The 23,448-nt window shown below is 32.9% G+C and overlaps 1 protein-coding gene across 1 annotated transcript in view; it reads right to left on the bottom strand.

Moving 5' to 3' along the window:
* The window catches only part of LOC106463083 (protein Wnt-2b-A-like), a 58,923-nt gene extending 37,112 nt beyond the window's left edge, over nucleotides 1-21,811 (bottom strand). The window contains exon 1 of the mRNA XM_022390495.1: nucleotides 21,091-21,811. Coding sequence (XP_022246203.1) covers nucleotides 21,091-21,194 — 104 coding nt within the window. The 5' untranslated portion in view covers nucleotides 21,195-21,811. The remainder of the gene's footprint in view (nucleotides 1-21,090) is intronic.
* Between the last annotated feature and the right edge of the window lie 1,637 nt (nucleotides 21,812-23,448).

Here is a 23,448-nt window from a genome sequence, read left to right as displayed (position 1 = left end):
AATTATCCAGATCTAGTGGTATTTATTACTGTTATCTTCGATCTTTAGCTTCATATGTGTAATATCTTAATACAAACTTATAAATCATAAAAACACTCTTCTTATTTACAATTTAAAGCAATACAACATTAAAATCTTACACAATTTTTGTTTTGAATTTTGCGGCAAGCTACACGAAGGATATCTGTGTTAGCTGTCCCTAATGTAGCAGTGAAAGACTAGAGGGTAGGCAGCTACTCATCACCATCCACCGCCAACTCTTGGGCTACACTTTTACCAACGAATAGTGAAATTGGCCGTCACATTATAATGTCTCCATGGCTGAAAGGGCGAGCATATTTGGTGGGACGGGGATTCGAACTCTCGACCCTCAAATTTTAAGTCAAGCGCCCTAACCACCTGGCCATGTATAGCATAGCTCATCAGGCCGGCTGGGATACAAAAAAAAAAAAGATAATGCTCAGAACACCTGTTTATAATCAATTATATTTGTCATAAAACACTCTTACTAGGGTCATAATCAACGATGTTTGTCATAAACCACTCTTACTAGGGTCATAATCAACTATGTTTGTCATAGGACCAAAATGAGAACTGAGAGCTTAGGAGATTCATTAAAACAGATAACTTTGCTCAATGCAAGTAGCATCACATGTTCGAATCCTGCCCGGTTTCATTTTCACTTATTCAGAAGTATTCTAACATTACAGGATAATACAATCTCAATTTGCCAATATAATTAATTATTTAAATGTCATTCGACTTCACAACTCTTTTAGTTTAATTTGAAAGAAAATATGTGAACAATCGAGTTTTAATTTAAGTTTTACAACACCTTATCATCACGCCTTTGTTTGCCACTAAACCATTCAGGAAAGAAAATATAAAACTAGTATCAAATATTTTTTAACAAACTTGAAGCTCTTCATTTATTAGTTTCGCCAACTACAACCAATGACTCACACCTACGTTATTATTTTTTCTTATGAAGTTATAAGATTAGATCGAGTGTTGAATTGAAATATTACACTCAGTGATGACATTAAAGGACAACAGAAAAAGACATTTCAACAATATATCTCATATTTCTAAACAATCCATCTGTCAGCTGAAGGTTTAGGCTTCGCGTCTTTTTTTATCTTTCTCTTGTATTTTATTGTTCTTTATACCTATAATATTTGAATATATTATTGTAAAACACTCATTACCTGTATAATTATTGCTTTAAAGTACATATCGTCTAAAACCACCGTTTTCTACTACAGAAATAACCCATCATTCACACTCCTTTAAGTTAATTCAAACGCAGTGACCTCAATTTTTATAACGTTTTTTATTTGTAGTATCACATGACATTGGTTATGTTAATTCCTCCCCCACTTATATTTATTTCCCCAAAAGATATAAGCTAGACCAACTGTTATTGCAGATTTTGTTAAAACACCACATCCTAAGTGTTGCCGTTTAACCTGGAAATATTTATTCATATTGATTCGAAGGTTGTTCAAGTATGCGTGTTGTCCAAACTTGTCACGCCATATTTTGAAGTTAAGTCAAAAAAACTTATCCTAATACATGATCAGTAGTGTGATATTGGCTCGGCTAGCATCTCAATTAAACACATATTACACAACACTTGTTACTGACTTCGTATAAAGTAGACAACGTTATACCTACTCTATAAACTATATTTCAAAAACACCGAAATTCAAACTAATTAATCAATATTAAACAGGTTCCGGTATATTAAATACAAATCAATTAGTAGTTGTATTTTGTTTTTAGTGTAACATTATTTTTAAACACCAATAACTAATCTGTTGTCATCGCGTTGCCTTTCACATCTTGTATTATTTAACCATTGGATATAATAAAATATACGTAGCATTTGAACAAACAACAATTGTAACTTTTTTTAAGAGTCCTCTTTTTTTGTCTACTAGTATTTTAATTAAGTAAAGAAGGACCTGGAATAATAAACAAGTGTTTACGAAATGATGTAACTGAATAACACAGTTAATTTTGATTCCTTTTGTATAGGTTTCTTATAGAGATGCGGGAGAGATTATTAAGTAAAAATGGTCCTCAAAACAAATATGTTTATGAAATTAGTGCAGAATAATGAATGCTTTCATAGTTTTACAGAAAATTAAGAAACCAAAGACAAATTATTTTGGAATCGCAAAAGTCAAATTAGAATTATATTACTCCCCATATCTTGCGTGAGAAAACAAATGAACGGTTTTACCTAATTCATTTGGTAGTTTTATGGCAAATTTTAAATAAAGAAAAAAGATGGCGAATATTTATTTTATGCTTATAATGTTGTAGCAGAGATGAAAATGTTTTTATAATCTTCATAAGTTATTATCTCTTTTTTGATAATAAATAAAGTCACTCAGTTTAGAAGCGTGCCATTCGATTTTTGTTTAAACTCATTTTTAGTGTAATATTCGAACTCGGAATAAAAGAAAACATAACGCCACAGTAACAGGAGATTCGACTATTTAATACGCAGAAGGACGCGTAGTTTGTCCCTGGTTAAAAGATAAACAGATATTAACATTTCGACAACTATCACATACACACAAACAGCAGACTCTGGTGAATAACAAGACTACTGAATTTAAACAAACGAATATGTTTGAACTACATGAAAATGGAAATCTTTATTTTCTTAAAATTTCAAACTGAAATTAAACTCAAGTTGGGTGAATTATTGTAGTATACATGCTGAACTGAAAACTCATGACCGCTTGGCTGTTAGACTCTGCCAAAAGCCACTCTCACGATTCACACACACTCTCTCTCTGTAGCCAACCAGTCACACAGAATTCCGGGAATTTCATAATATTTTCCACCCCATGTGACAGCCATAAAATAGACTCACGCACAGGGCGCTCGTTGGCTACAATAAACTACTCCGTAAGACAGAATATACAACCTTTGACTATAGAAAGTGGTATTGCACGTGACTTAGAAAATATTATTCTGGTTCTGAACCAGTATTTATAGATGAGTAAGTAAATATTGTATCGATCCACAGTATAGGCCTAATAAGATTGAATTGTCCAACTTGATTTATTTGACCTCTCATCTTTGTTCATTTAATCACAAGAAAAGGCATATTTTGTACACGAAAAGTCTACAAGGGAACGGTTCTTAAGATACTTGTGGCGGCGCATTGTCGAGACGACAAGAAAACAACAAGGTGCAGATAAGACTGTGTGCATTAGCTTGATAAAAACCAATGGTGCCGCTAGGCCTAAGGTATCAAGTCATCTTCAAAGGAACCCAACTTTTTCACTTAGCTTCTCTTTTGAAAGTTGATAAAGATCACTCCCGCATGCGATCTGCATGAACACTACCCTAGTAGTTGGATTTTCCGGGATTATGTTGCATTAAAGTTGAAATCTCTCAATGTCTCTGGCGTCTATTAGCTATTATTTCACAGCCATTACCAGAAAATCTGAAAGCAATTTTATTGTGATTATCTAAGGAGCTACTTAGGTCAACAAAAGGACAGATATTCAGAGAGTCGACTTTACGCTCGGCTTCTTTCATGTTCGGCTTCCTGCCCTTAAAAGAGATTACTCTGACATTAGCTTTATCGTTGTTAAAATTGTAATTCCCATAAAGGGCTTCTTTCTTTATTTCTTTCAAAATAAATATAAATATTTACGTTATACTAACTAGAAAATCACAATCTACACAACTTTGACCCTGGTACCTCACTGGATTTACCTAGCGTGTTCTTATGAGCATTTACTCGTTTATCATGCCGTTAAATAATCTTAAAACTACTTAATTTGATTTTTACATTGTCCAGTTTCGTTCATTTGACAGACATCATTTAACGTGTACTATGTACGCTAATTGTTCAGTTATATTACAATTTGTTCTGTACTTAAGTTCATCAAGAAGAATAATGTTATCAAAAATTGCATGATCACTTTTTACTCGTCAGACCAACCACTGTAAAATCAAAACATTCGATCATTTTCAATTTCTTTTAGCAAGATTACTACCAGAAGTTTTTATAAGCTTTTGTAACTTAGAAGTAGTTGCGTTGATATGTTTAACTCTGTATTATTTTTATTACTAAAGATCATTAGATATCCACTTCTGATGTTCCATGCTCTATTTATCTTGTGGCGTTAAACATAACGCAAGGTGTTTTATATTATATTATATTCTAATATAAATCTACATTTAATAAAAACACGTCCTCTCCCAATGGCTTAGCGGTAGGCTTGAGGGTTTAAAAACTAAAAGCGGGTTTCCATACGCGGTAGGCAAAGTGTAGATAGCTCACTGGTAGTTTTGCCCTTAACAGTTTGTTTGTTTGTTTTGAATTTCGCGCAAAGCTACATGAGTACATCTGCGTTAGCCATCCCTAATTTAGCAGTGTAAGACTAGAGGGAAGGCAGCTAGTCATCACCACCACCCACCGCCAACTCTTGGGCTACTTTTTTACCAACGAATAGTGGGATTGACCGTCACATTATAACGCCCCCACGGCTGAAAGGGCGAGCATGTTTGGTGTGACGCGACCCTCAGATTGAGAGTCGAGCGCCCAAACCAACTGGCCATGCCGGGCCTACCCTTAACAGCAAACAAACTAAACTTCACTAACAGCTGAAATATGGACTGGTTAATCACAAAATACTTTGAAAGCTCTTTGTTATTTATCATTGGTCACAGAAGTTTCAGTTTACAAGAGGCAAGAACATCAATATCTAATATTTGATATCTCTTATAGAAGAATGACAAGAATGTGTTATTTGTTCACATTCCAACAAATCTACACTTATTACTTAAGATGATAATTAAGTCAACGGTAATTCCTTTATCAAAATTAGTCATCTTAATTTTACTGACTAATTTTTTTAAGTTGCCAAATATAGGTATATTCTTTTACATGATATAAAATCACATATTAGAGGTTCGTTTATCATAAGAAGATATTTCAAAATTTTATTATTGGTTTATTTTGAATTTCACGCAAAGCTACTTGAGAATTACCTGTGCTAGCCGTCCTTAATTTTGAAGTGATAGAAGGAAGCTAATTAACACCATCCACCGTCAATTCTTGGGCTACACTTTTATCAACGAATAGTGGGATTCACTGTACTAACTCCCCCACGGCTGAAAGGGCAACAGGGTTTCGAGCTCGCAAATTGTCAACTATATTATTAATACTCTGCTACTTTCATACTTTTATTTTTCTTAAGGGAATTAAACAAGTGACCCCAGTGTAATTGTTCTAACTACCAAAGAACAGGCTAATGTACCGCTTCACTTACCTCACTGGTTTATTTAGATGGAAATTAATTGAAATCTCGAGCTTTGCAATTATAATCGGGACATGAAGCGTGAAATCGATCTAATTCTATATATTTTAACAGAACATGAAATGCTAATAACAGCACAACATCTTGTGTATGATGTTTTGTAAAATATTTACTTTTATCCTGTATGATTCAGTTATATTTTCTAAGCACCGTATTTATCAAAAAAATACCGATCATTTTCAAGATTCTCTAATTACGATTACAACCAATGTCACTTACATTACTGTAATGGTGGCCATGATTTAATTTTACCGAATTCTAATAGATTGTTTCTTAACTGCTTCGACAAACGTTTGTTCGAATAAGAAAATTGAAATTTCGATAGACACATACATAATTATAGAAAGATAATAATTATAAAGCATATATCACATTTAACTATATTGTGAGTGGGTTAGTTAAATCTTATGTTACATATCGAGATTGATATCTTTGGATTATAATTAATAACTTCTATATATGTACTATTGTTGCATATAGTGAGGAATAAGTATTTGGCGTTTTATTTATATAGAAATATGGAAAAGCTGACAAAAATCATGATTATATTTACAATTTTATAGGAAGCTCTAATACTAGTATTTGAGAAGACGAAAATCTGGTTCTGTACTCAGTGAACGAAGAGGAATTTATTTTACAATCAGCCAGAGCTATGACGCCAAGGAAGTTTCATAAGTTATTTTATGCTAGTTTCGAATACCATAAACCTTGTTGACTTTTCTCGTAGTTCTAAAACGTTATCAATGAAAGCAAAGGGGAATATCATAAAATGTCAACCACACTATATCTGTTATATCCAGTGCCGATGAGGCCTTTCGCTCAATACCAGGTCTGATGTTAGTCCAGAGTACGAGAGTATAACAAGCTGTAAAGGTTAACAATCGAGAAAAATAAACACATTTTATTTGTATTTATTTTGTGAAATATAAGTGAATCAAAATATAAAAACTTGGGTGATTTAACAGTGCATTAGAAAAACGAGAAACAGAGGTGCACTAACATATTCATTGAATGTTTTTGAACCTTTCGATAAAACCTATGTATAAAATGAGTAAAAATCGAGCTATACTGTTTAACCGATATTCTTAAAATGGACCAAACTGAATTAGACATATGACGGATTTACTATTATATATCTATTTTAATATCGATATTTGTTTAAGTTAAATTAGTATTTAGAAATGTACATAACTTATACTGTTAAATCTGTATTGCGAAATTCCTGCGTATTCACTAATGTTGTAGAAGATTCTCGAGTGTAAGAATCAACGATATGTGTATGTACGTAAACACTAGTGTATCGTCAGTATTATTGTGCAAACTGAAATTTCTAGAAACTCTCCTCACGCCTATAAATTAACCAACGCAACGCGCAAAAAGACAGTATATATTATTGGTTCGCTGCAGTTTTACTATAAACTTTGTAAGCTATAACTGTGATTAACGCTTAGTAATCGGGAACTTCAGATATTTGACCAGGAACGTTTATAAATTTCAAACATTACAAAACATTTAACTTCAGTGGATTCACATCTGACATTAGTACTTTTACGAAAACCTTACTCAACTTCATCGGTAGAAAAACTCGACATGTGACCGATGAAGAAAGAAGAACACAGAGCTACCTCGCTCCCTGTTAAGTGAATTGTATTTACATCAATTCAAAATTAATTCGCTTATCGCGAACCCTCGAAAAGATATCAAGGAAGTTCCAGACCAGAAAGAAGACTCAATATTGTTTGTAAGTTTGTAAATCTTTTATACATAGATCATTACTTGTAATAACTGTTATTGTAAATTTTATCATTGTTTGTATATTAAAATATATTTGTATTAAAAAAGAAACTGTGTGTATCAGTCTTGTTGGCAAATATCATAAACTGGATACGAATCGGCATTTATTTAACTTCTAAATCTAAATTACAATTCAACTCAGTTTTAGGCTATTTGAAATTATAATACGTTACGTAATAAATTGGAGATCCCTCCGGGATAAATGAGAATACGTAACAAACACAAAATAAAATTCTCACAATTATATTTTTGCCACAGTCCAATGAATGTGTCTATTACAATGTTCTATTACTATACTTCGTCATTAACTGAAGCATTCACCACAAGATGTCGCAAAAGTAACTTCTAATGACTCAAACGATTACAGCTTTTTTCTTGTTATGAAGGATCAATGTTTCTACGATTGTGTATACTAAGGAGATTGAAAGCTAGTTTTCTTCCCATGAGAAAAGACTTTTTAAAAGCTCTATAGGTTTTCACTATGATTCAGTTAGCGTCTACTGTTCTATTGTAGTTTTTGCTTATAGCGTTTGTAGATTAGTGAGGTTAGAAGAGACATTGTTCATTATCTCAATACATTTGGATCTCTTCCCAAAGTAAACTCATTTTCACTGTATTTATATGCTCAGTGATAGGTAATTAAACGTGTAGTTCTTGATATCTATGTAAACATTTGTTTCATCGAACTGAGTAATAAGCAGTTAAAAAAAAAGGTGAAAACTCTGAGATATGAATTTTCTTTTTATCTTTTGTCTTCTACTGATTGGGTTTACCTAATTGATAGAAACTGATTGACCTATTGTTACCAGTACAAATAATCTATGAGAAACAGACAAAAGTACATCTCACGTAAGAAAGTGTTCTGTTGTTAAATTATTTCATTCAACTTCTTCAGTTAAGTTACTCCAGAGAAACCACGTAGCTTAATGTACATAATGAGCTGTAATATAGTGTGTATGAACCATCATCACAACTAAGAGAGATTAATTTATTAGTATTCAACACTTACCTGTATAAAATGTAAAAATAAAGTGAACATATGTGATAAAATCAAATGTTTTGTGTTTTCTCTCTCTCATCGGCCCCAACAGTGGCACGGCAGTATGTCTGCGGACTTACAACGCTAGAAACCTGGTTTCGATACCTGTGGTGGGCAGAGCGCAGATAGCCCATTGTATAGCTTTGTGCTTAACTTCAAAACAAGCATACTCTCTCATCGAGTCTTAGTCAAACCAGAGACCTTTCGCCGCCAGACGAGTGTTCTATCATCTGAGCTAGTGAGGCATTTTTAACATTTATTAAAGAACTTCTAATATAAAGTAAACAAGAGTGTATAATATTATGTCTATACACATTATATTTATTATATACAAAGCTGAGGAGACCTTTCGCCGAATTGTAGAATTCTTCAGGTCAGGCTGGGATACGACAGGTATTTTCGTAGTTGAGACGCTTATTTATATTCGCAAATTGTTTGACAACAACTGTTACGGTGTGAACCAGATTAAGGTGGTGAAGTGTAATTTGTCACCAGTTTTATTTACATCACAACATATCAGAATTAAGGAAGAATTTTTAACGTGTATTATTTAATGTTAACACTTTAATTATTAATTTTTACTTTCTCGAATTAACCTGCCAATTATTCAGAAGAACTGGCCAATCAGCAAGCTAGATTTCTTTAAGTGAAACTACAACCATCTAATGGAAAGAAAAATCGTGATTCATCTTCCATGCATCTGTCTTTCAATGTACCTTTCTCTGTTTTAAACATCCAGAAAAATGTACGTGTAGATGCTCTATCAAAATCGTGTATCTATTTATGTGAACCATCTAATGACTGACTGAATGACTGACAGGGTGATTGTGTGCGTGTGAGTGTATGTCAGACTAACCAAGATGATTGATATATGTCAAAAATAACTGACTTAAATCTAACCTTCTTGTATTTAACTTGATAAAAAATATTGATCTTTCTTTCTGTTTTGATTCCAATCAATTTCTTAATTTAGCTTAATACATTTTGTACATTCCTATTTATACTGTAAACAGTTGGTTATTCGGTATCTTCACTTATAATTTAGTAATTTAAAAACTGTTGGGAAAGAAAAATTTGGAATATTCAGAGAACAACAACCAACTGATAAAAAAGATAGCTTCAAAAGTATAATTAAATGGAGAACGTTATAAATTAGCTTCAAGTCGCATTCAAGTAACTTTTTCATGCCGTCTATGTGAACATCTAATGGTCAGGTGTATATTCAATTCAAGTTGCTCCATAACACAAAAGCTTTCGGAAAGTAGACCTTGCTGGAACACATATGATAGCATTATATATTATTTCAGATTCAGCACACTTAAATGTCCACGAATATTTTAATTCTTAAATTACCTTGCAGTCACTTTCACAGTTATAATGTGTTTTTCAAGTGATAGATAGATATAGGAGCTATAATTGCCATCGTTGCTAAGAGACCAGTAGATGCCAGTTCATCTAAACAGAGTTATTAATTTACTTTTTTCACTGAAACAAAAAAGTGGATTCAAACTAAGTAGAACGATCTTTTTGCAATTACAATGCACGCTATGGACGAATATTAACGAATCACCAATTCTTTTTGAAGTATAAAACATGAAGGCCTACTTTTTTTGGAAAAGATTGTAATTGGAACCATCGTAAGTTCGAAATTCGAATGACAGAGGTTATGCATCATTTTGTCTTTCGAATATTTTTCCAAATATATATATATATGTTCTAATTTCATCACTTCTAGCATTACTAACCCTGTCCTCCAGTGATGGCTTCATCGCTTTCTCAATTACTTGAAACACAGAGAGAGAAAGCTTAAAACGCAAGAGTTTGTCATTCTGACGGGAACACTTATCGTATTTCATCCAGTTCTTCTATTTGGTATGACCTCTGGCCACGGAGCATGACCTAACTAAGAGGGAGTTCTCAGTGTATGATCAATGGACGACTTGGTTTCGTTAATTGAGCTATGAGAGTTTCGGGTTCATAGCATGTTCAGGCTAACCGAATGAGGATCTCAAGGTGCTTTTTAGACTTATGTTGCTGAAGAGATAACAGGCTCCTCCAGCGAAAGTTACATATTGCAAATTGCTGTTTTTATAAATCATATATTTAAGTTCATTTGAACTCGAACATTGTTCAATAGTTCATAAGGCTTAAGCTACAGTACTAGGTAGAAAATAGCTGGGAATTGATCAAAACCTAATAGTACCGTAGAAATGATGAAAAGGCTTTGCATAATATCATGCAGTTACAAAGAATGAGGTGTTGAATGTATAGCGCATTAGTCAACGAACCTAAACATTGTTGAACATGAAGAGTCCTTTCACACAATAAAGCTCTAAGATGTATTACATGATTGGTCAAGTGAACAATTCACTACCAAAATTATAATTGATCATTGTTGCTATTTCTAACAATGAAGTATAATAGGCTATTCCTATATATATTTATTTCATGTTATAGGTAAGTTTTCATTTTCGAAAATATACCCTTGAAGTTTAATTACTGTACTGTAAAAGAATTAATTGGCTTTGGTCGATGGTGAGAGTTCAAGTTCAGTTCAAAGCAAGTTTATGATGTATAAACATGATAATCTCTATACCCTTAAAACCATGTGTATCACTTACATATAACACCTAAGAAAAAATAAAATACCACTGAGCTCAACGTAGTAAACATAACTTAATCACTGAAAATCAATTAATTAGATATGAAGTTGAGGACCCGTTAACACACGTGTCATCGCCCTGGTAATGACAACCGTGACAGTATACGTCGAAGATCGGAGAGCAGGACGGTAAGCAGGAAAGCTTTGATGGGTCACACACACGAATCTAGCCTGCAATACCCGATCCAGACTAAAATCGAAGCGAAAAGCTCTGGGAGAATTACCTTATTTCTTTTGATAGTCCATTAGGCGAAATTAGAAGCATTATTTTATCAATTGAACTGAAATGAATGAAAGAAAATTTTAATCACCTTATATCTGTTCCTCGATTCACGTTTTATGAACCAATTGGAGGGAGCATATTTATTAGCACGAGATAGTTTAAAAGCTTGTTTGATTTTCGCGCAAAGCTGCACAATGGACTATCTGCACTGTTCTTACCGCAGGGAACGAATCCCAAATTTTTCCATTTAAAGCCCTCACACTTACTTTTGAGTCATCGAGATCGAGGAGAGGGGCAGTTTCAGAGAGGGCATAATTTTTACAAAAGGTTTCAAAACTTAAAAATTATAATTTAATTTTAAGGAAATTATCAAATATCACCAAATAAATGCTGAAACTATTGATATTACTCAGTAATGATATCTAATTTTCAGATTTATTTTTTTCACTTATGCTCCGAAAACAGAAACACATTTTCGAATATAATTTTATTGTTCTGAGTAATATATTTTTTTTTGTAGATTTTTTCACATTACAGAATTATTGTGTGAAAAAATAGTTAAGCTTGAGGAATAGAACGATACTGAAATTTAATATAATGAAGAGAAATTATAATGCTACTATTTACTCCATCTTATTGAAATAAATGTGTAGTAATTGATCGCATCGACTCGATTACATTATATATATATCAGATAGATTAGCATGGCCAGATAGTTAGGGCACTCGACTCGCAATCTGAGGGTCGCGGGTTCGAATCCCTGTCCCACCAAACATGCTCACCCTTTCAGCCGTGGGGGCGTTATAATGTGGCGATCAATCCCACTATTCGTTGGTAAAAGAGTAGCCCAAGAGTTGGCGGTGGGTGGTGATGACTAGCTGCCTTCCCTCTAGTCTTACACTGCTAAATTATCTACGGCTAGAGCAGATAGCCCTCGTGTAGCTTTGCGCGAAATTCAAAAACAAATAAACAAACAGATAGATTAGAACTCTATTGTTATTCTTAAATCCACTTAATGTTAAGATTTAGTTGAATCCTCCTTTCGATTCTCACCGGCAGGGTGTGCACTACAACGCCTGGAATGCCATTCTGTGCTTCACAGAGATAAACAGAAAATCATTGATAAAGAACTTAATATTCAAAACCTGTACACACGAATCACTTTTATTTCCCGTAGATTTCCGTATACATTTTATGTAATCATAACCTAAAGAAAACTTGTAATCTAAAAGACGAAAAATGAACACCTGTGAGAATGTTACGGAACATCTCAGAAAAAAAAAAAACAAGATAGAAAAGGATCTTAGTAAATTTACAAAACAAAGGATATAAAATGATATTATTTCCAAAGGATAGGCCAAACGTTACTCTAAACACTTTACTTAAGGGGTAAAAACTATTGAAACTAGTGATATAAACAGAGTGATTATTATGTGTATCTAAAATGATGATTTTTTAATGTTTTATGTAAAACTGAGGTATTTTTCAGGAAAGTGTAAAGATGAATATATCAAACAGCATTACTTATGTGAGAATAATTTCAACTTGTCACATAAATTTATCTTGTTATTTTAAATAAGGAAACTCGTTATGAATCACATTTCGAAACTGAAAGCAATAACGTGGTCCACGCATCAAAACGTTTCTCATAATCTTCGGGCCTAGAAGTTTGGGTTGAAATTTTAGAACATAGAAAACAAAAAATACAGAGGTAAATAACCGAATCTGAAAGGCTCTTTGAAGTCAATATTTATGTGTAAACACTAATTGTTCATTATTATATTTATCTGATAGATGTAAAATAAAACAAATGTCAAAATGTTTAATTTCTTCAGTAAAAATGGATAAATATATCATTTATGTTCAATAGACAATGTAAAAGGAAACTTTAACTTTCATCGGCCGCTTTAATTGTTTAGAATAAGATTATAGCAACATATTGAATGTTGCGTTAAAAATTACCATTATATATATTATAATTCCTATTTTGATATTTAAGAATAAATCAGGTAATACATAAAATGAACAAATCACGTTATAATACTTCTAATTTTGATCAAATATATGTTAAAAATATAGAAATAAAGACTGTTTTAGAGAAGAGTTTGGTTAAAATTTTTGAAGCCATTACTTACAAGTCAGCAGTTATATTTACAAATATAAACAAAAGTAGTATATGTAAGAAATTATAATTCCACACTTTATAAATTAAATAAAAACCATTGATAATCTCAGGTTCCTTCTGGTAAACCTCCAAAATATGCAATTAGAAAAAAGGCACTTATTTATAAACATACACCCATATATAGACCAACATTTTTAGCACGCCACTTACGTAAAATTAGCCACTGTCTGAATGACTTTTATGTGAGGTTCTAAATACTGATTTCTTTATTTGCGTTAGATAAGAACATGTCGTGACTATTATCAACCTCTTACGACAGATTTCTTCTTGTCAAGATATTGTACTACTTTAGAGATTAATAATGTTTCTCCGGAAACGCCAAAGTGTTTTGATAGCTAATTCTATAGCGAAACATTTCGCGATACGTCAGTTATTTCCGAAAAAGGTTTGATATCATAGAGAAACAGCAACCACACAGACAAGCAGCTACAAGATAGCTTGCCATGAACAACCTCTTTGAAAACTCGTATATTATCAAAGTTTATCCTTGTAGCGCAAAATCGCACTAAAATATCATAAGCATCAGTTACTTCATTAGAGTTCTCGAAATGAGCGCATATTTTCATATATTGCCAAGAAATACTAAAGGTATAGTGTGGTAACAAAGAAGATCGTAACATATGATTATTGGTCTCTATAGCACGAAATTAAAACAGCTAGAATGAAGTAGTACCTTTAAACTTTATATAAGTAAAGCTATCAGTTGTTACGTACAATACATTTTCAAACCTCACTGATCCAAAGCAAGTCATGTTTTACGAATTCTAATAGATATTGCAACAAAGTCTTTCAAAAAACAATGTGAGAACTTAAAAATAACAAAGTTTGAAAGTTTATTTATTTTATTTTAACTGTTATATTTGTATCTGTCCAGGATCGACACTCTTCTAAAGTTACTCCCATATGTTACAAACTGGGTTTCTCATATTGATTAACCGACCTGTGGATTCGGAAGGATCAAGGTTCGAGTTGTGATATACTGATGAACATGTACCACATTTTCACGGGGCGGTTCTGATTGGATATTCTCTCTCTAAATCACATATAATTATGTCTGAATCTTATAGATCTCTGACCTGGCTGTTTAGCCCATGTGGCACATAAGTTACCGTTCAGATTGAGAACACCAAATACCAAAACACCAGTATGTTACCTAAAAAAAACTAATAGAAGAGTCTCTTTCTTATGTAACATATTAGAGCAACTGTTAAAAGAATCACTTTCTTAGGTAACATATTAGAGCAACTGTTAGAAGATTCACTTTCATAGGTAACATACTGGAGTGTATATTATAATAATCTGTTTCCTAGGTAACATACTAGAGCAACTAATAGAAGAATAAAAGAACCATTTACTTAGGTAATATACTGAAGAACCTGTTACAAGAGTCATCTTCTTCAATAACATATTGGAGTAACTGTTTGAAAAGTCATGTTCTTAAGTAACATATTATAGTAACTCTAAGAAGAGTCACTTTTCGAGGTAATATGTTGGAGCAACTACTGTAATAATCACTTTCCAATGTAAAATATTGAAGAAACTGTTAGAAGAGTCAATTTCTTAGGTAACATATTAAAATAACTCTTAGAAGTCACTTTCCTATGTAATATATTGGAGTAACTGTTATAATAATAAATTTCCTAGGTAATGTTAAAGCAACTATTAGAAAATTCATGTTCCTAGGGAATATATTAGGGCAACTGTTAGAAGATTCACTTTCATAGGTAACATACTGGAGTGTATATTATAATAATCTGTTTCCTAGGTAACATACTAGAGCAAAATCGCTAGCTTTGATATTTAAAAATCTCATCAAATAAAATAGCTCCATCATTGTAGTTTCTTTTAGGTATCTTTTCAAATTAGTGAATGTGAACAAGGTAATTCAATTACTTTCACAGTAATTTATATATCTTACAAAACCTACATGGTGATTACGTTATTAGCAAAAACTGTTATGCTTGTAAGTTATATTAAATTTGGTCTTTAATGTCAGTTTCGTCAACAGTATTGGCTCTAACGTTTGATATATATATGTATGTATATATGATATTTATTTGTAATAATTTTATTTTTTATTCTCTCTCTATATATATGGTATAGTCAAGATTCATAACACAGAATATTGCAGCATATTTTAAAATGTTGTCTCTGTAACTCTTCATTGAACCTATTTGTAAACAGATTTCCTATACTGGTATACTTGTATTGTTATTATCTGGCTTCCATTATAGTTTCAAATAGTCTTTTTCTTTTCTCTTAGTTAGAAGATAATAAACATATCTTAGCTTATACTTTACTTATTTGTTCAGCATATTAGTAACTTACGTCTCTTTCAGGTATATTATGTGTACAAGTAGTTGTAAGCAAATATCAAGGTCAACAGTTTATAATGAACACATTTCCTACTACGATGATTACCTTGAAAAGTATTTTTTTTGTAAACTAATCCTTCTCTCTAAAGCTCGGCTGTTATAAACACACAGTATCAAAAATAATTATTGAAGCGTACAGGTGATATACTTATAGGAGTCACACACAGTGAGTTACTACAACTAAGTAGTCACATTATGATTAGCACAATACATTATTGCATAAGATACAAAAGTGAATACGTTGTAAATGCACTTGTATTTTGTTTGTATTTCCTTTAAACAGAGTAGTGCACTTTGGTTTTAAGCTACCATAAGTTTATTAATGTATAATTATAAAATGTTTTTCTAAATGGATCGTGTCACTCCCCACGATCCAGTTAAGATGTTTAATTGCCGTTCGATCTTCTTAGACACTGTATAAACTAATATGACCTTAAATAATATTCATATCGGGACGTCGTGTACGCCAATCTACGGTTGCGAGTGTTTCATCAGCCTATTTTCCTCCAGGTATCGTTTCATTACAATAGTTGTATGCTTGGGGTCACTATCTTACTGGAAGACGAATCTCTGCTCAACAGGTCTTATTCCAAAGGGACTAATGTGATGGATAAGACTCAGCAGCGTAAATTCGATAAAATTGTGTAGCTATCGAACATCATTTACTGTGATGTAGCCCACATTTGTGTTGACCCCCTCCCCATCCATATGAGCTTACTTCACTTGGTACATTTACCATTATACCAGGTCCATACCATCGAACAACCTATCGTTGATACTTATAATTCAATTTGAATCTTTATCGGTAAAGGGGAGATTCCTTCAACATTGTATCGGTAATGAGGACACTCCTTCAACATTGTATCGGTAATGAGGACACTCCTTCAACATTGTATCGGTAATAAAGACTCTCCTACAACACTGTATCGGTAAAGAAGACTCCCCTTCAACATTGTTAGGGTAATGAGGATTTTCCTTCAACATTGTATCAGTAATGAGGACTCTACTTCAACATTGTTCATCCCTAAATATGCTAGTTGTTCACACTAGCCATGTGTACAAATGTGCCAAGTTCGTTTGGAAATGAACTTCAGTTCGTTTTCATGATTCACCTTCGCGTTTTGTCAGTTCTTACCGAGATCTTTCAATGTTCAGATTTAAGTTTTACAAGCGAAATAATCTCAGTTCTTTTACCAAACGGACCAAGATACCTGCTCTGGGGGACTCAGATTGATTCGGTTCATTTGCCTATCGAACTTTGTTGTTCATACTGCCCTCCAAGTGATGCGAGCCGTATTAAGTGTGCGAAAAAAATAATAAAGGAAGCAGAATTGTACTAAGAGTGCGTCTGCAGACATACAACGCTAGAAACCGGGTTTCGATATCCGTGATGGGCAGAGCACAGATAGCCCATTGTGTAGCTGTCTGCTTGACTACAAACAAACGAAAAAGAACTAAGAGTGCTAAAAACAAAAGCCGCAGTGTGAAAATGACTTTAGAATGCATAAAAACTCTGAACAAAAAGTAACACAACTGATTGCAATCAAGAGTTAAATAAGATAGATCAGAATAACTGCATACAACAAAATACTACTCTTTTCATCAAGTTAACCTCTAACACAGGATCAGTTCTCCTAAGTAAATTCTTAACATGGTCATTATAAAGCCCAAACATTTTTCCTTAAAACTACTCTTACGAATAGCTTTCTGTATTTATCAGTGAAGATACAATCTCTCAAGAAAAGTATTTTCTATCACTACGATGGGCATAACATAAAGAGGCCATACTGTATTTTTGTGCTAAACAACAAACAAACAAATTGTTGGTTTTGAAACCTTTTCTGGACACTTTTAAATCAACTTTATATTTTCACGATTTTCCTATTAAGTTATGTATGTAACTATTAAGTTGGGTAAAGGCCCAGGAAGGTCAACAAGAACTTTTCTATTATGTATGCGATTGTATAAATGTCCAGTCTTGCAGAGTCACATTGGCACGTATTTCAGAGACAAAGAATTACTTTTTAAGAGGCAAAGAAAAAAAAAAGATCAAATTATACAAGTTCACTGTCAAATCGTCTTAACACCAGACTGTACGGTCTTCATTTGTAAAATTGTCTTGACACCAGACTGTACGGTTTAATTTGTAAAATCGTCTTGACATCAGACTGTACGGTCTTCATTTGTAAAATTGTCTTGACACCAGACTGTACGGTTTAATTTGTAAAATCGTCTTGACATCAGACTGTATGGTCTTCATTTGTAAAATCGTCTTGACATCAGACTGTATGGTCTTCATTTGTAAAATCGTCTTGACATCAGACTGTATGGTCTTCATTTGTAAAATCGTCTTGACATCAGACTGTATGGTCTTCATTTGTAAAATCGTCTTGACAACAGACTGTACGGTCTTCATTTGTAAAATCGTATTGACATCCAGACTGTACGGTTTTAATTTGATTTGAAGACGACATTAAACTTCTGGTTTGAGGAATTTTGGTGGTTTCTTTGAGTACCATTAATATGATGTTTCGATAACATCGAGAACAGAATGTTACTTGAACAAGACACCTGACTCGGCTGACTCTAATCATATTGACTCCATCAGACGTTACATGAACAAAACATCTGACTCGGCTGACTCTCATCGTACTGACTCCATCGGAAGTTACTTAAACAAGACATCTGACTCCGCTGACTCTAATCGTATTGACTTCATTGGATGCTACTTTAACAGGTCATCTGACTCGGCCGACTTTCAAAATACTGACACCATTGTGTGTTACTTTAATAGGGTATCTGACTCGGCCGACTCTAATCATATTTAAACCATCGGATGTTACTTTAAAAAGCGTCTGTAGTTATAACGTTTGAATAATAAGCGCATTTTTATATAGCATATTTTTGCTCGGAAAAGTGATATTATGTATTTATGTAGAGATACCTTTAACAGTTTTTTTCGTACTCAGGATGATAAGCTAAGAACTCGCGTCATGTGAACATGATAAATTTAACGTTCATAGAAAGATAATTAGTGATTGACTTATCTTTATTAGTATAACATAAGCAACTTTCTCATAAAAACTGTGGCTTAGCATTTTTCAAATATACCATGATCAACTGTTTATGGCTACGTTTTCTCTTCTTCAAAACAAATTAACGAGCCAGAAGCTACAATTTTATGATCATCAAAGTTTCTTCCCGGAAACTTGCTGAATCGTTTCATTGTTAACCCCTAAAAGACACAGAAGGCTGAACTTTCACCTCATGACACTTGACTTTATTTAACTAAACAATGATCGCAAGCTGAATCTTTGGAACCTTCTTTTTTAGTATTTAGTTCTGTGGGTGTCGAAAGACGAAACTGAAATTGCTGATACTGTAAAAGCAGAATTTAATAACGTGGGAACATGATCTGTTTGCGATTTTCAGTGGAGATGTGTTTCTCGTTTTGACAGACAGAAATATCTGGAAGGTTTGACCGACATGCAGCTTCATAATTGTGTTGAGTTTTATCGACATCTATCATATATATATACACCTAATATATATATATATATATATACTTACATATACTGCTTAATTGATATACATTCTTGATAATTTGACCGAGATATTTAAATGGTTTGATCGTACATATATATCTAGATGGTTCTATGGATACACAGTTTTTTCAGCATGAATATTTAGATAGCTGAACTGTATATCTAAATGGTTTGATCATATATATATATATATATAAATCTACCGACATCTATATACATATAGCACTTGATTGACATATATATGTTCTTGATGACTTAACCAAGGTATTTAAATGTATATATCTAATATATATATACTTACATATACTGCTTGATTGACATACATTCTTGATAATTAAACCAAGATATTTAAATGGTTTGATCGTACATATATATATCTAGATGGTTCTATGGATACACAGTTTGTCAGCATTAATATCAAACATCTATATATCCTAGATGGTTCTACCAACACACACGTACAAACATATATCTGTATAAAAAGTTAAACTGCATATTTATACAAGCTATTTTATCATTCATAACACCTTAGCTTTTTCCTCGGTTATTTTATTTGCCAATAAGGTTTCTTCTCTTGTACCATTACACTCTATATATACACGTACTTGAACTCACAAACTCCAAAAGCAATGTACCGTTTTTTGTTTTTTCACTCGTTACAAGATAGCCAGTACAGAAGAACTTAGATAGAAATGTAACTTCAAAAACAAACAAACAAACAAATTATATCAAAAGTCAATTTCCGATGAGGTTATTTTTTATCGTTTAAGACTATTGTAAGTTATTTTCGTTTCTGTTACCTTTGTTCTTTATTTCTTCGACTTTCTCCACGGCCTTATTGGTTCCTAAATATACATGCTTAGCATACCAAGACTTTGGTACAGTTTAATGATCAAAATATGTTTGAAGGAACTTCTGCCAATAATTTAATCAGTAAAGAAAATACCATATATTTCAAAATATTTAAACACCCAGTTTTATTGGAGTTATCATTGAATTAGGTGTGCCCTGTTTGTTCACAAATACTGAAAAAACTTTTGATGTGTTGTTAAAATTGATAAACTGATAGTTCTGAAAATAGATGACAATAAACTTTATACTCTTACTTTGCATCATTTTTATCATAAGGCAGGAATTAAACCTAGATCTAGGTAATAATTCATATTTCTATTTTTTTACCAGGTTTGAATCTTGACAGTTTGATTTGAAAGTTCAATATTTTGTCAATAATAGGTACAAATCTGACCAATGTATTGTTTGAATTTCTAAATAAGGATGTACTACGAAAACATTTTCAGTTATAAATTGTTTAATTATCTAATTAGTAGACAATATATGGAAAACTGCACGTTCAACTTTACGAAGGTATTGTTATAGGACTTGCATTAATGTTTTGAAAAATAAATGAGTAAAAGCTTTTAAAAATTTAAACAATTTGAGAGAATAAGAAACAACAAGAAGAAGAAATTACATTCAACTCCAAAAACTGTTTGTTTCAAATAATGTTTATAAATATATCAAACCAGATACATAGGTTAAAATAAATATTTGGCAAATATGTACAAACGTTGTCCGCGAACCACGAATTATGTCTTAAAACGTTAAGAATTAAACATATAACAGATTAATACGGCGTTTTCTGTGACAAAATCAACGATTCTGTTAAAATAGTTTCATAACTAAAAAGTAAGCAAGCTACTGCATAAAATGGTTTGACAGCCTTACTCACTGAAAAACCCATGCAGGATATTAATGTTTGGGTTTGCATTAGAACTAACTTCTTGGCTCAGCAATTTTTATATTCTCATTTCCAGTAACATATTACTTACGAGTAAGCTCTTCGTCCAAGTAGTCACTATATAAAGTCCTACTGAGAATACGGGATAATATTTAATATATTAATATTTACTTACCACCACATTGCGTTGGTCACAGGCACGAGGAACAGAAGAACTACACCGAGGATCGCTGATAGATGGACCGTGGTCTCTTTCCTTGTATCTTTACTCATGTACATCGTCTCGTTCTTTAGCTGGTCACTGCAGACATAGGGTCACACACTTGTGGGCGAGGGTTAGCCGTACACTGAGTGTCTGTGTGCTGGTCGAAAAAACTACCTTAACCATTTTACAGTTCTCTGCAGCATGCGAAACAAGCCAAACTTTTATTATTATTTTTAAGTATAAAAGTCAGTCCATCACCATCATCTTTGCAAATACAAAATTTCAATTGTATCTAGAAACACAGTAAACCTGGTCCGGTACATTTCTTGCTGTCTGACTTTACTTGTTTCATGATTCTAATATAGCGATTTTAGTCTTATGAATTTCTTCCTATTACACCGTCTTATTTCGTTCTAATATTTTAGTTTATGAAAAGTTTAATCTTTATATTCGTAGATTTTCCAAGTTCTCGTTGAGTTTCTTTATATCATTCGCAAATATTCTAGATTTTGACATTTATTCCGATATTTGCTTTCTCTTGCTATTCGCTTTTTCCTTATGTGTACACAGAAGCTAAATCAGAAGTGTGAGTTGTAGACCAACTCTGAAGATTACTGTGTGCTATCAGGGCCTGTCCTGGCCCAGTGAAACTGATACGGCCAATGAAATGGAGGTATGCCCATGCTCGCCAGTTTAGCTCTGGCAGAAGTTTCGTGCTGCCTGTTAGAAGGAAAGCTGGCCAATTGAAGCGGCTTAGTATCATGCTGCGTCAAAATTATGCTCAGATAAGATGTTTTGATAGAAACTTGTTGTATATTAGCCTATCCCACTTGCTTCTTTCACGTTATCTGATCAAGATGGCCCCTTACACCTGTCAGGATCTGCACACATGTGCTTTTACAGATTTACTGACAGAAACTTGTAAAACTGCTAGAAATAAGCTTCGATTCACGCGAATCACTCAGTGAGTGCACTAAACTTAAGCTCTAATGGTATGAGAAAATAAATACTCTTTTTTATTTGTTTCTCTTGTCGTATTTCGGGCATGCTTCTACAAACATTGGACTTTATTTTTAAAAAATAAATTTAAATTCAAGAATACTCTAATACATATGAGTCATGAAACACGTTTGAGTATGTTAACAATCAGTACGTCTGCAAAAAATTAACATTTGTGTTTTGGAATGCGGAGGTCATCTTTTGAATTTTCTTTAAAAAATCACATAAGTCACGATGTGGAACAGATATGAAAATTGTACAACTAAGACTAAATTCATTGACGTTTACTGCCTCATAACCAACATGAATGACTTATAACCAAAATAGTAAAAACAACAAATACAATTGATAATTTGTGTTTACATATTAATACTTCAGAAGAGTAACATTTCTCCTTTAGTATGTGTTCGTATCAATTAACAAATAAAGAGGAGCAATCTACTGCACGTATAGCAATCATAGTTGCTGCTATTAGGTACATAGTCTCAAAACCGTTAGACGAAAGTTTAGAATTGTTCAAGACAAATGTTGGATAAACTTAAACATTACTTTAATATGGAAACGTTTAAACATTTAAGCTTTTTTTGTTTTCTTTATCCTGTTACTCCGCTTTCGTCTCATTGGTCTTTCTTTCTTTGGAATTGATAGTTTTGGAATTTTTCTTCTCCCACACATGACTGGTTTTGACAATGAAAACAGTTTTGTCGAAGTTCTGTATATACCCTGAAAAGGACTCCAGGACTTCTTAAGAAAACCAAGATAATTTATAATGAAATATTTTGTATGAACATCAAAAGAGTGATATGTATGCGCCATATTTCATAATTTCCTCGTGAATGCCCAGACTTGTCCAATCGGAGTATTTCTTTGATGACCTTGTGCTAAAATTAGTTGAATCCGATATCGAACACAAAGTAAAATACCTATTGATATGGAATGTCTATATACCTAGAGTTTGACGGCATTGGAGGAATTTCCCAGCTTCAGAAAAATGGGTTCAGCAGCTCGTAAAACAAGATTCTGAGGCTCCCACCGTGAAAGTATATTCATACAGTTTACAGCTTTGCTGGGGGCGTACAGTACTGTGCCGTTTTATACCTTAACATCTCAAGATTTCTAGGATTGTTATAGGCTTAGTTTTCACGTTTGATCGCATTGTGTCGGTGATTGTGTGACGACAATCGTGCGTGAGTCCTTCAAAAGAAAACAAATAGCTTGAAAGTTAGCAAAACCTATAGTTTCGTATTCACTTACTATTTTCTCCTCTCTCTCTCAAGGGTTTTTCATTATGTGAATTTTACACGTTATATAAATGTCTATATCTAACGT

This window comes from Limulus polyphemus, unplaced genomic scaffold (assembly GCF_000517525.1).
Source record: "Limulus polyphemus unplaced genomic scaffold, Limulus_polyphemus-2.1.2 Scaffold1321, whole genome shotgun sequence".
Classification (NCBI taxonomy): domain Eukaryota; kingdom Metazoa; phylum Arthropoda; class Merostomata; order Xiphosura; family Limulidae; genus Limulus; species Limulus polyphemus.
The sequence above is the reverse complement of the archived record's forward strand: the minus strand, read 5'-3'. Positions and strand labels throughout refer to the sequence as shown.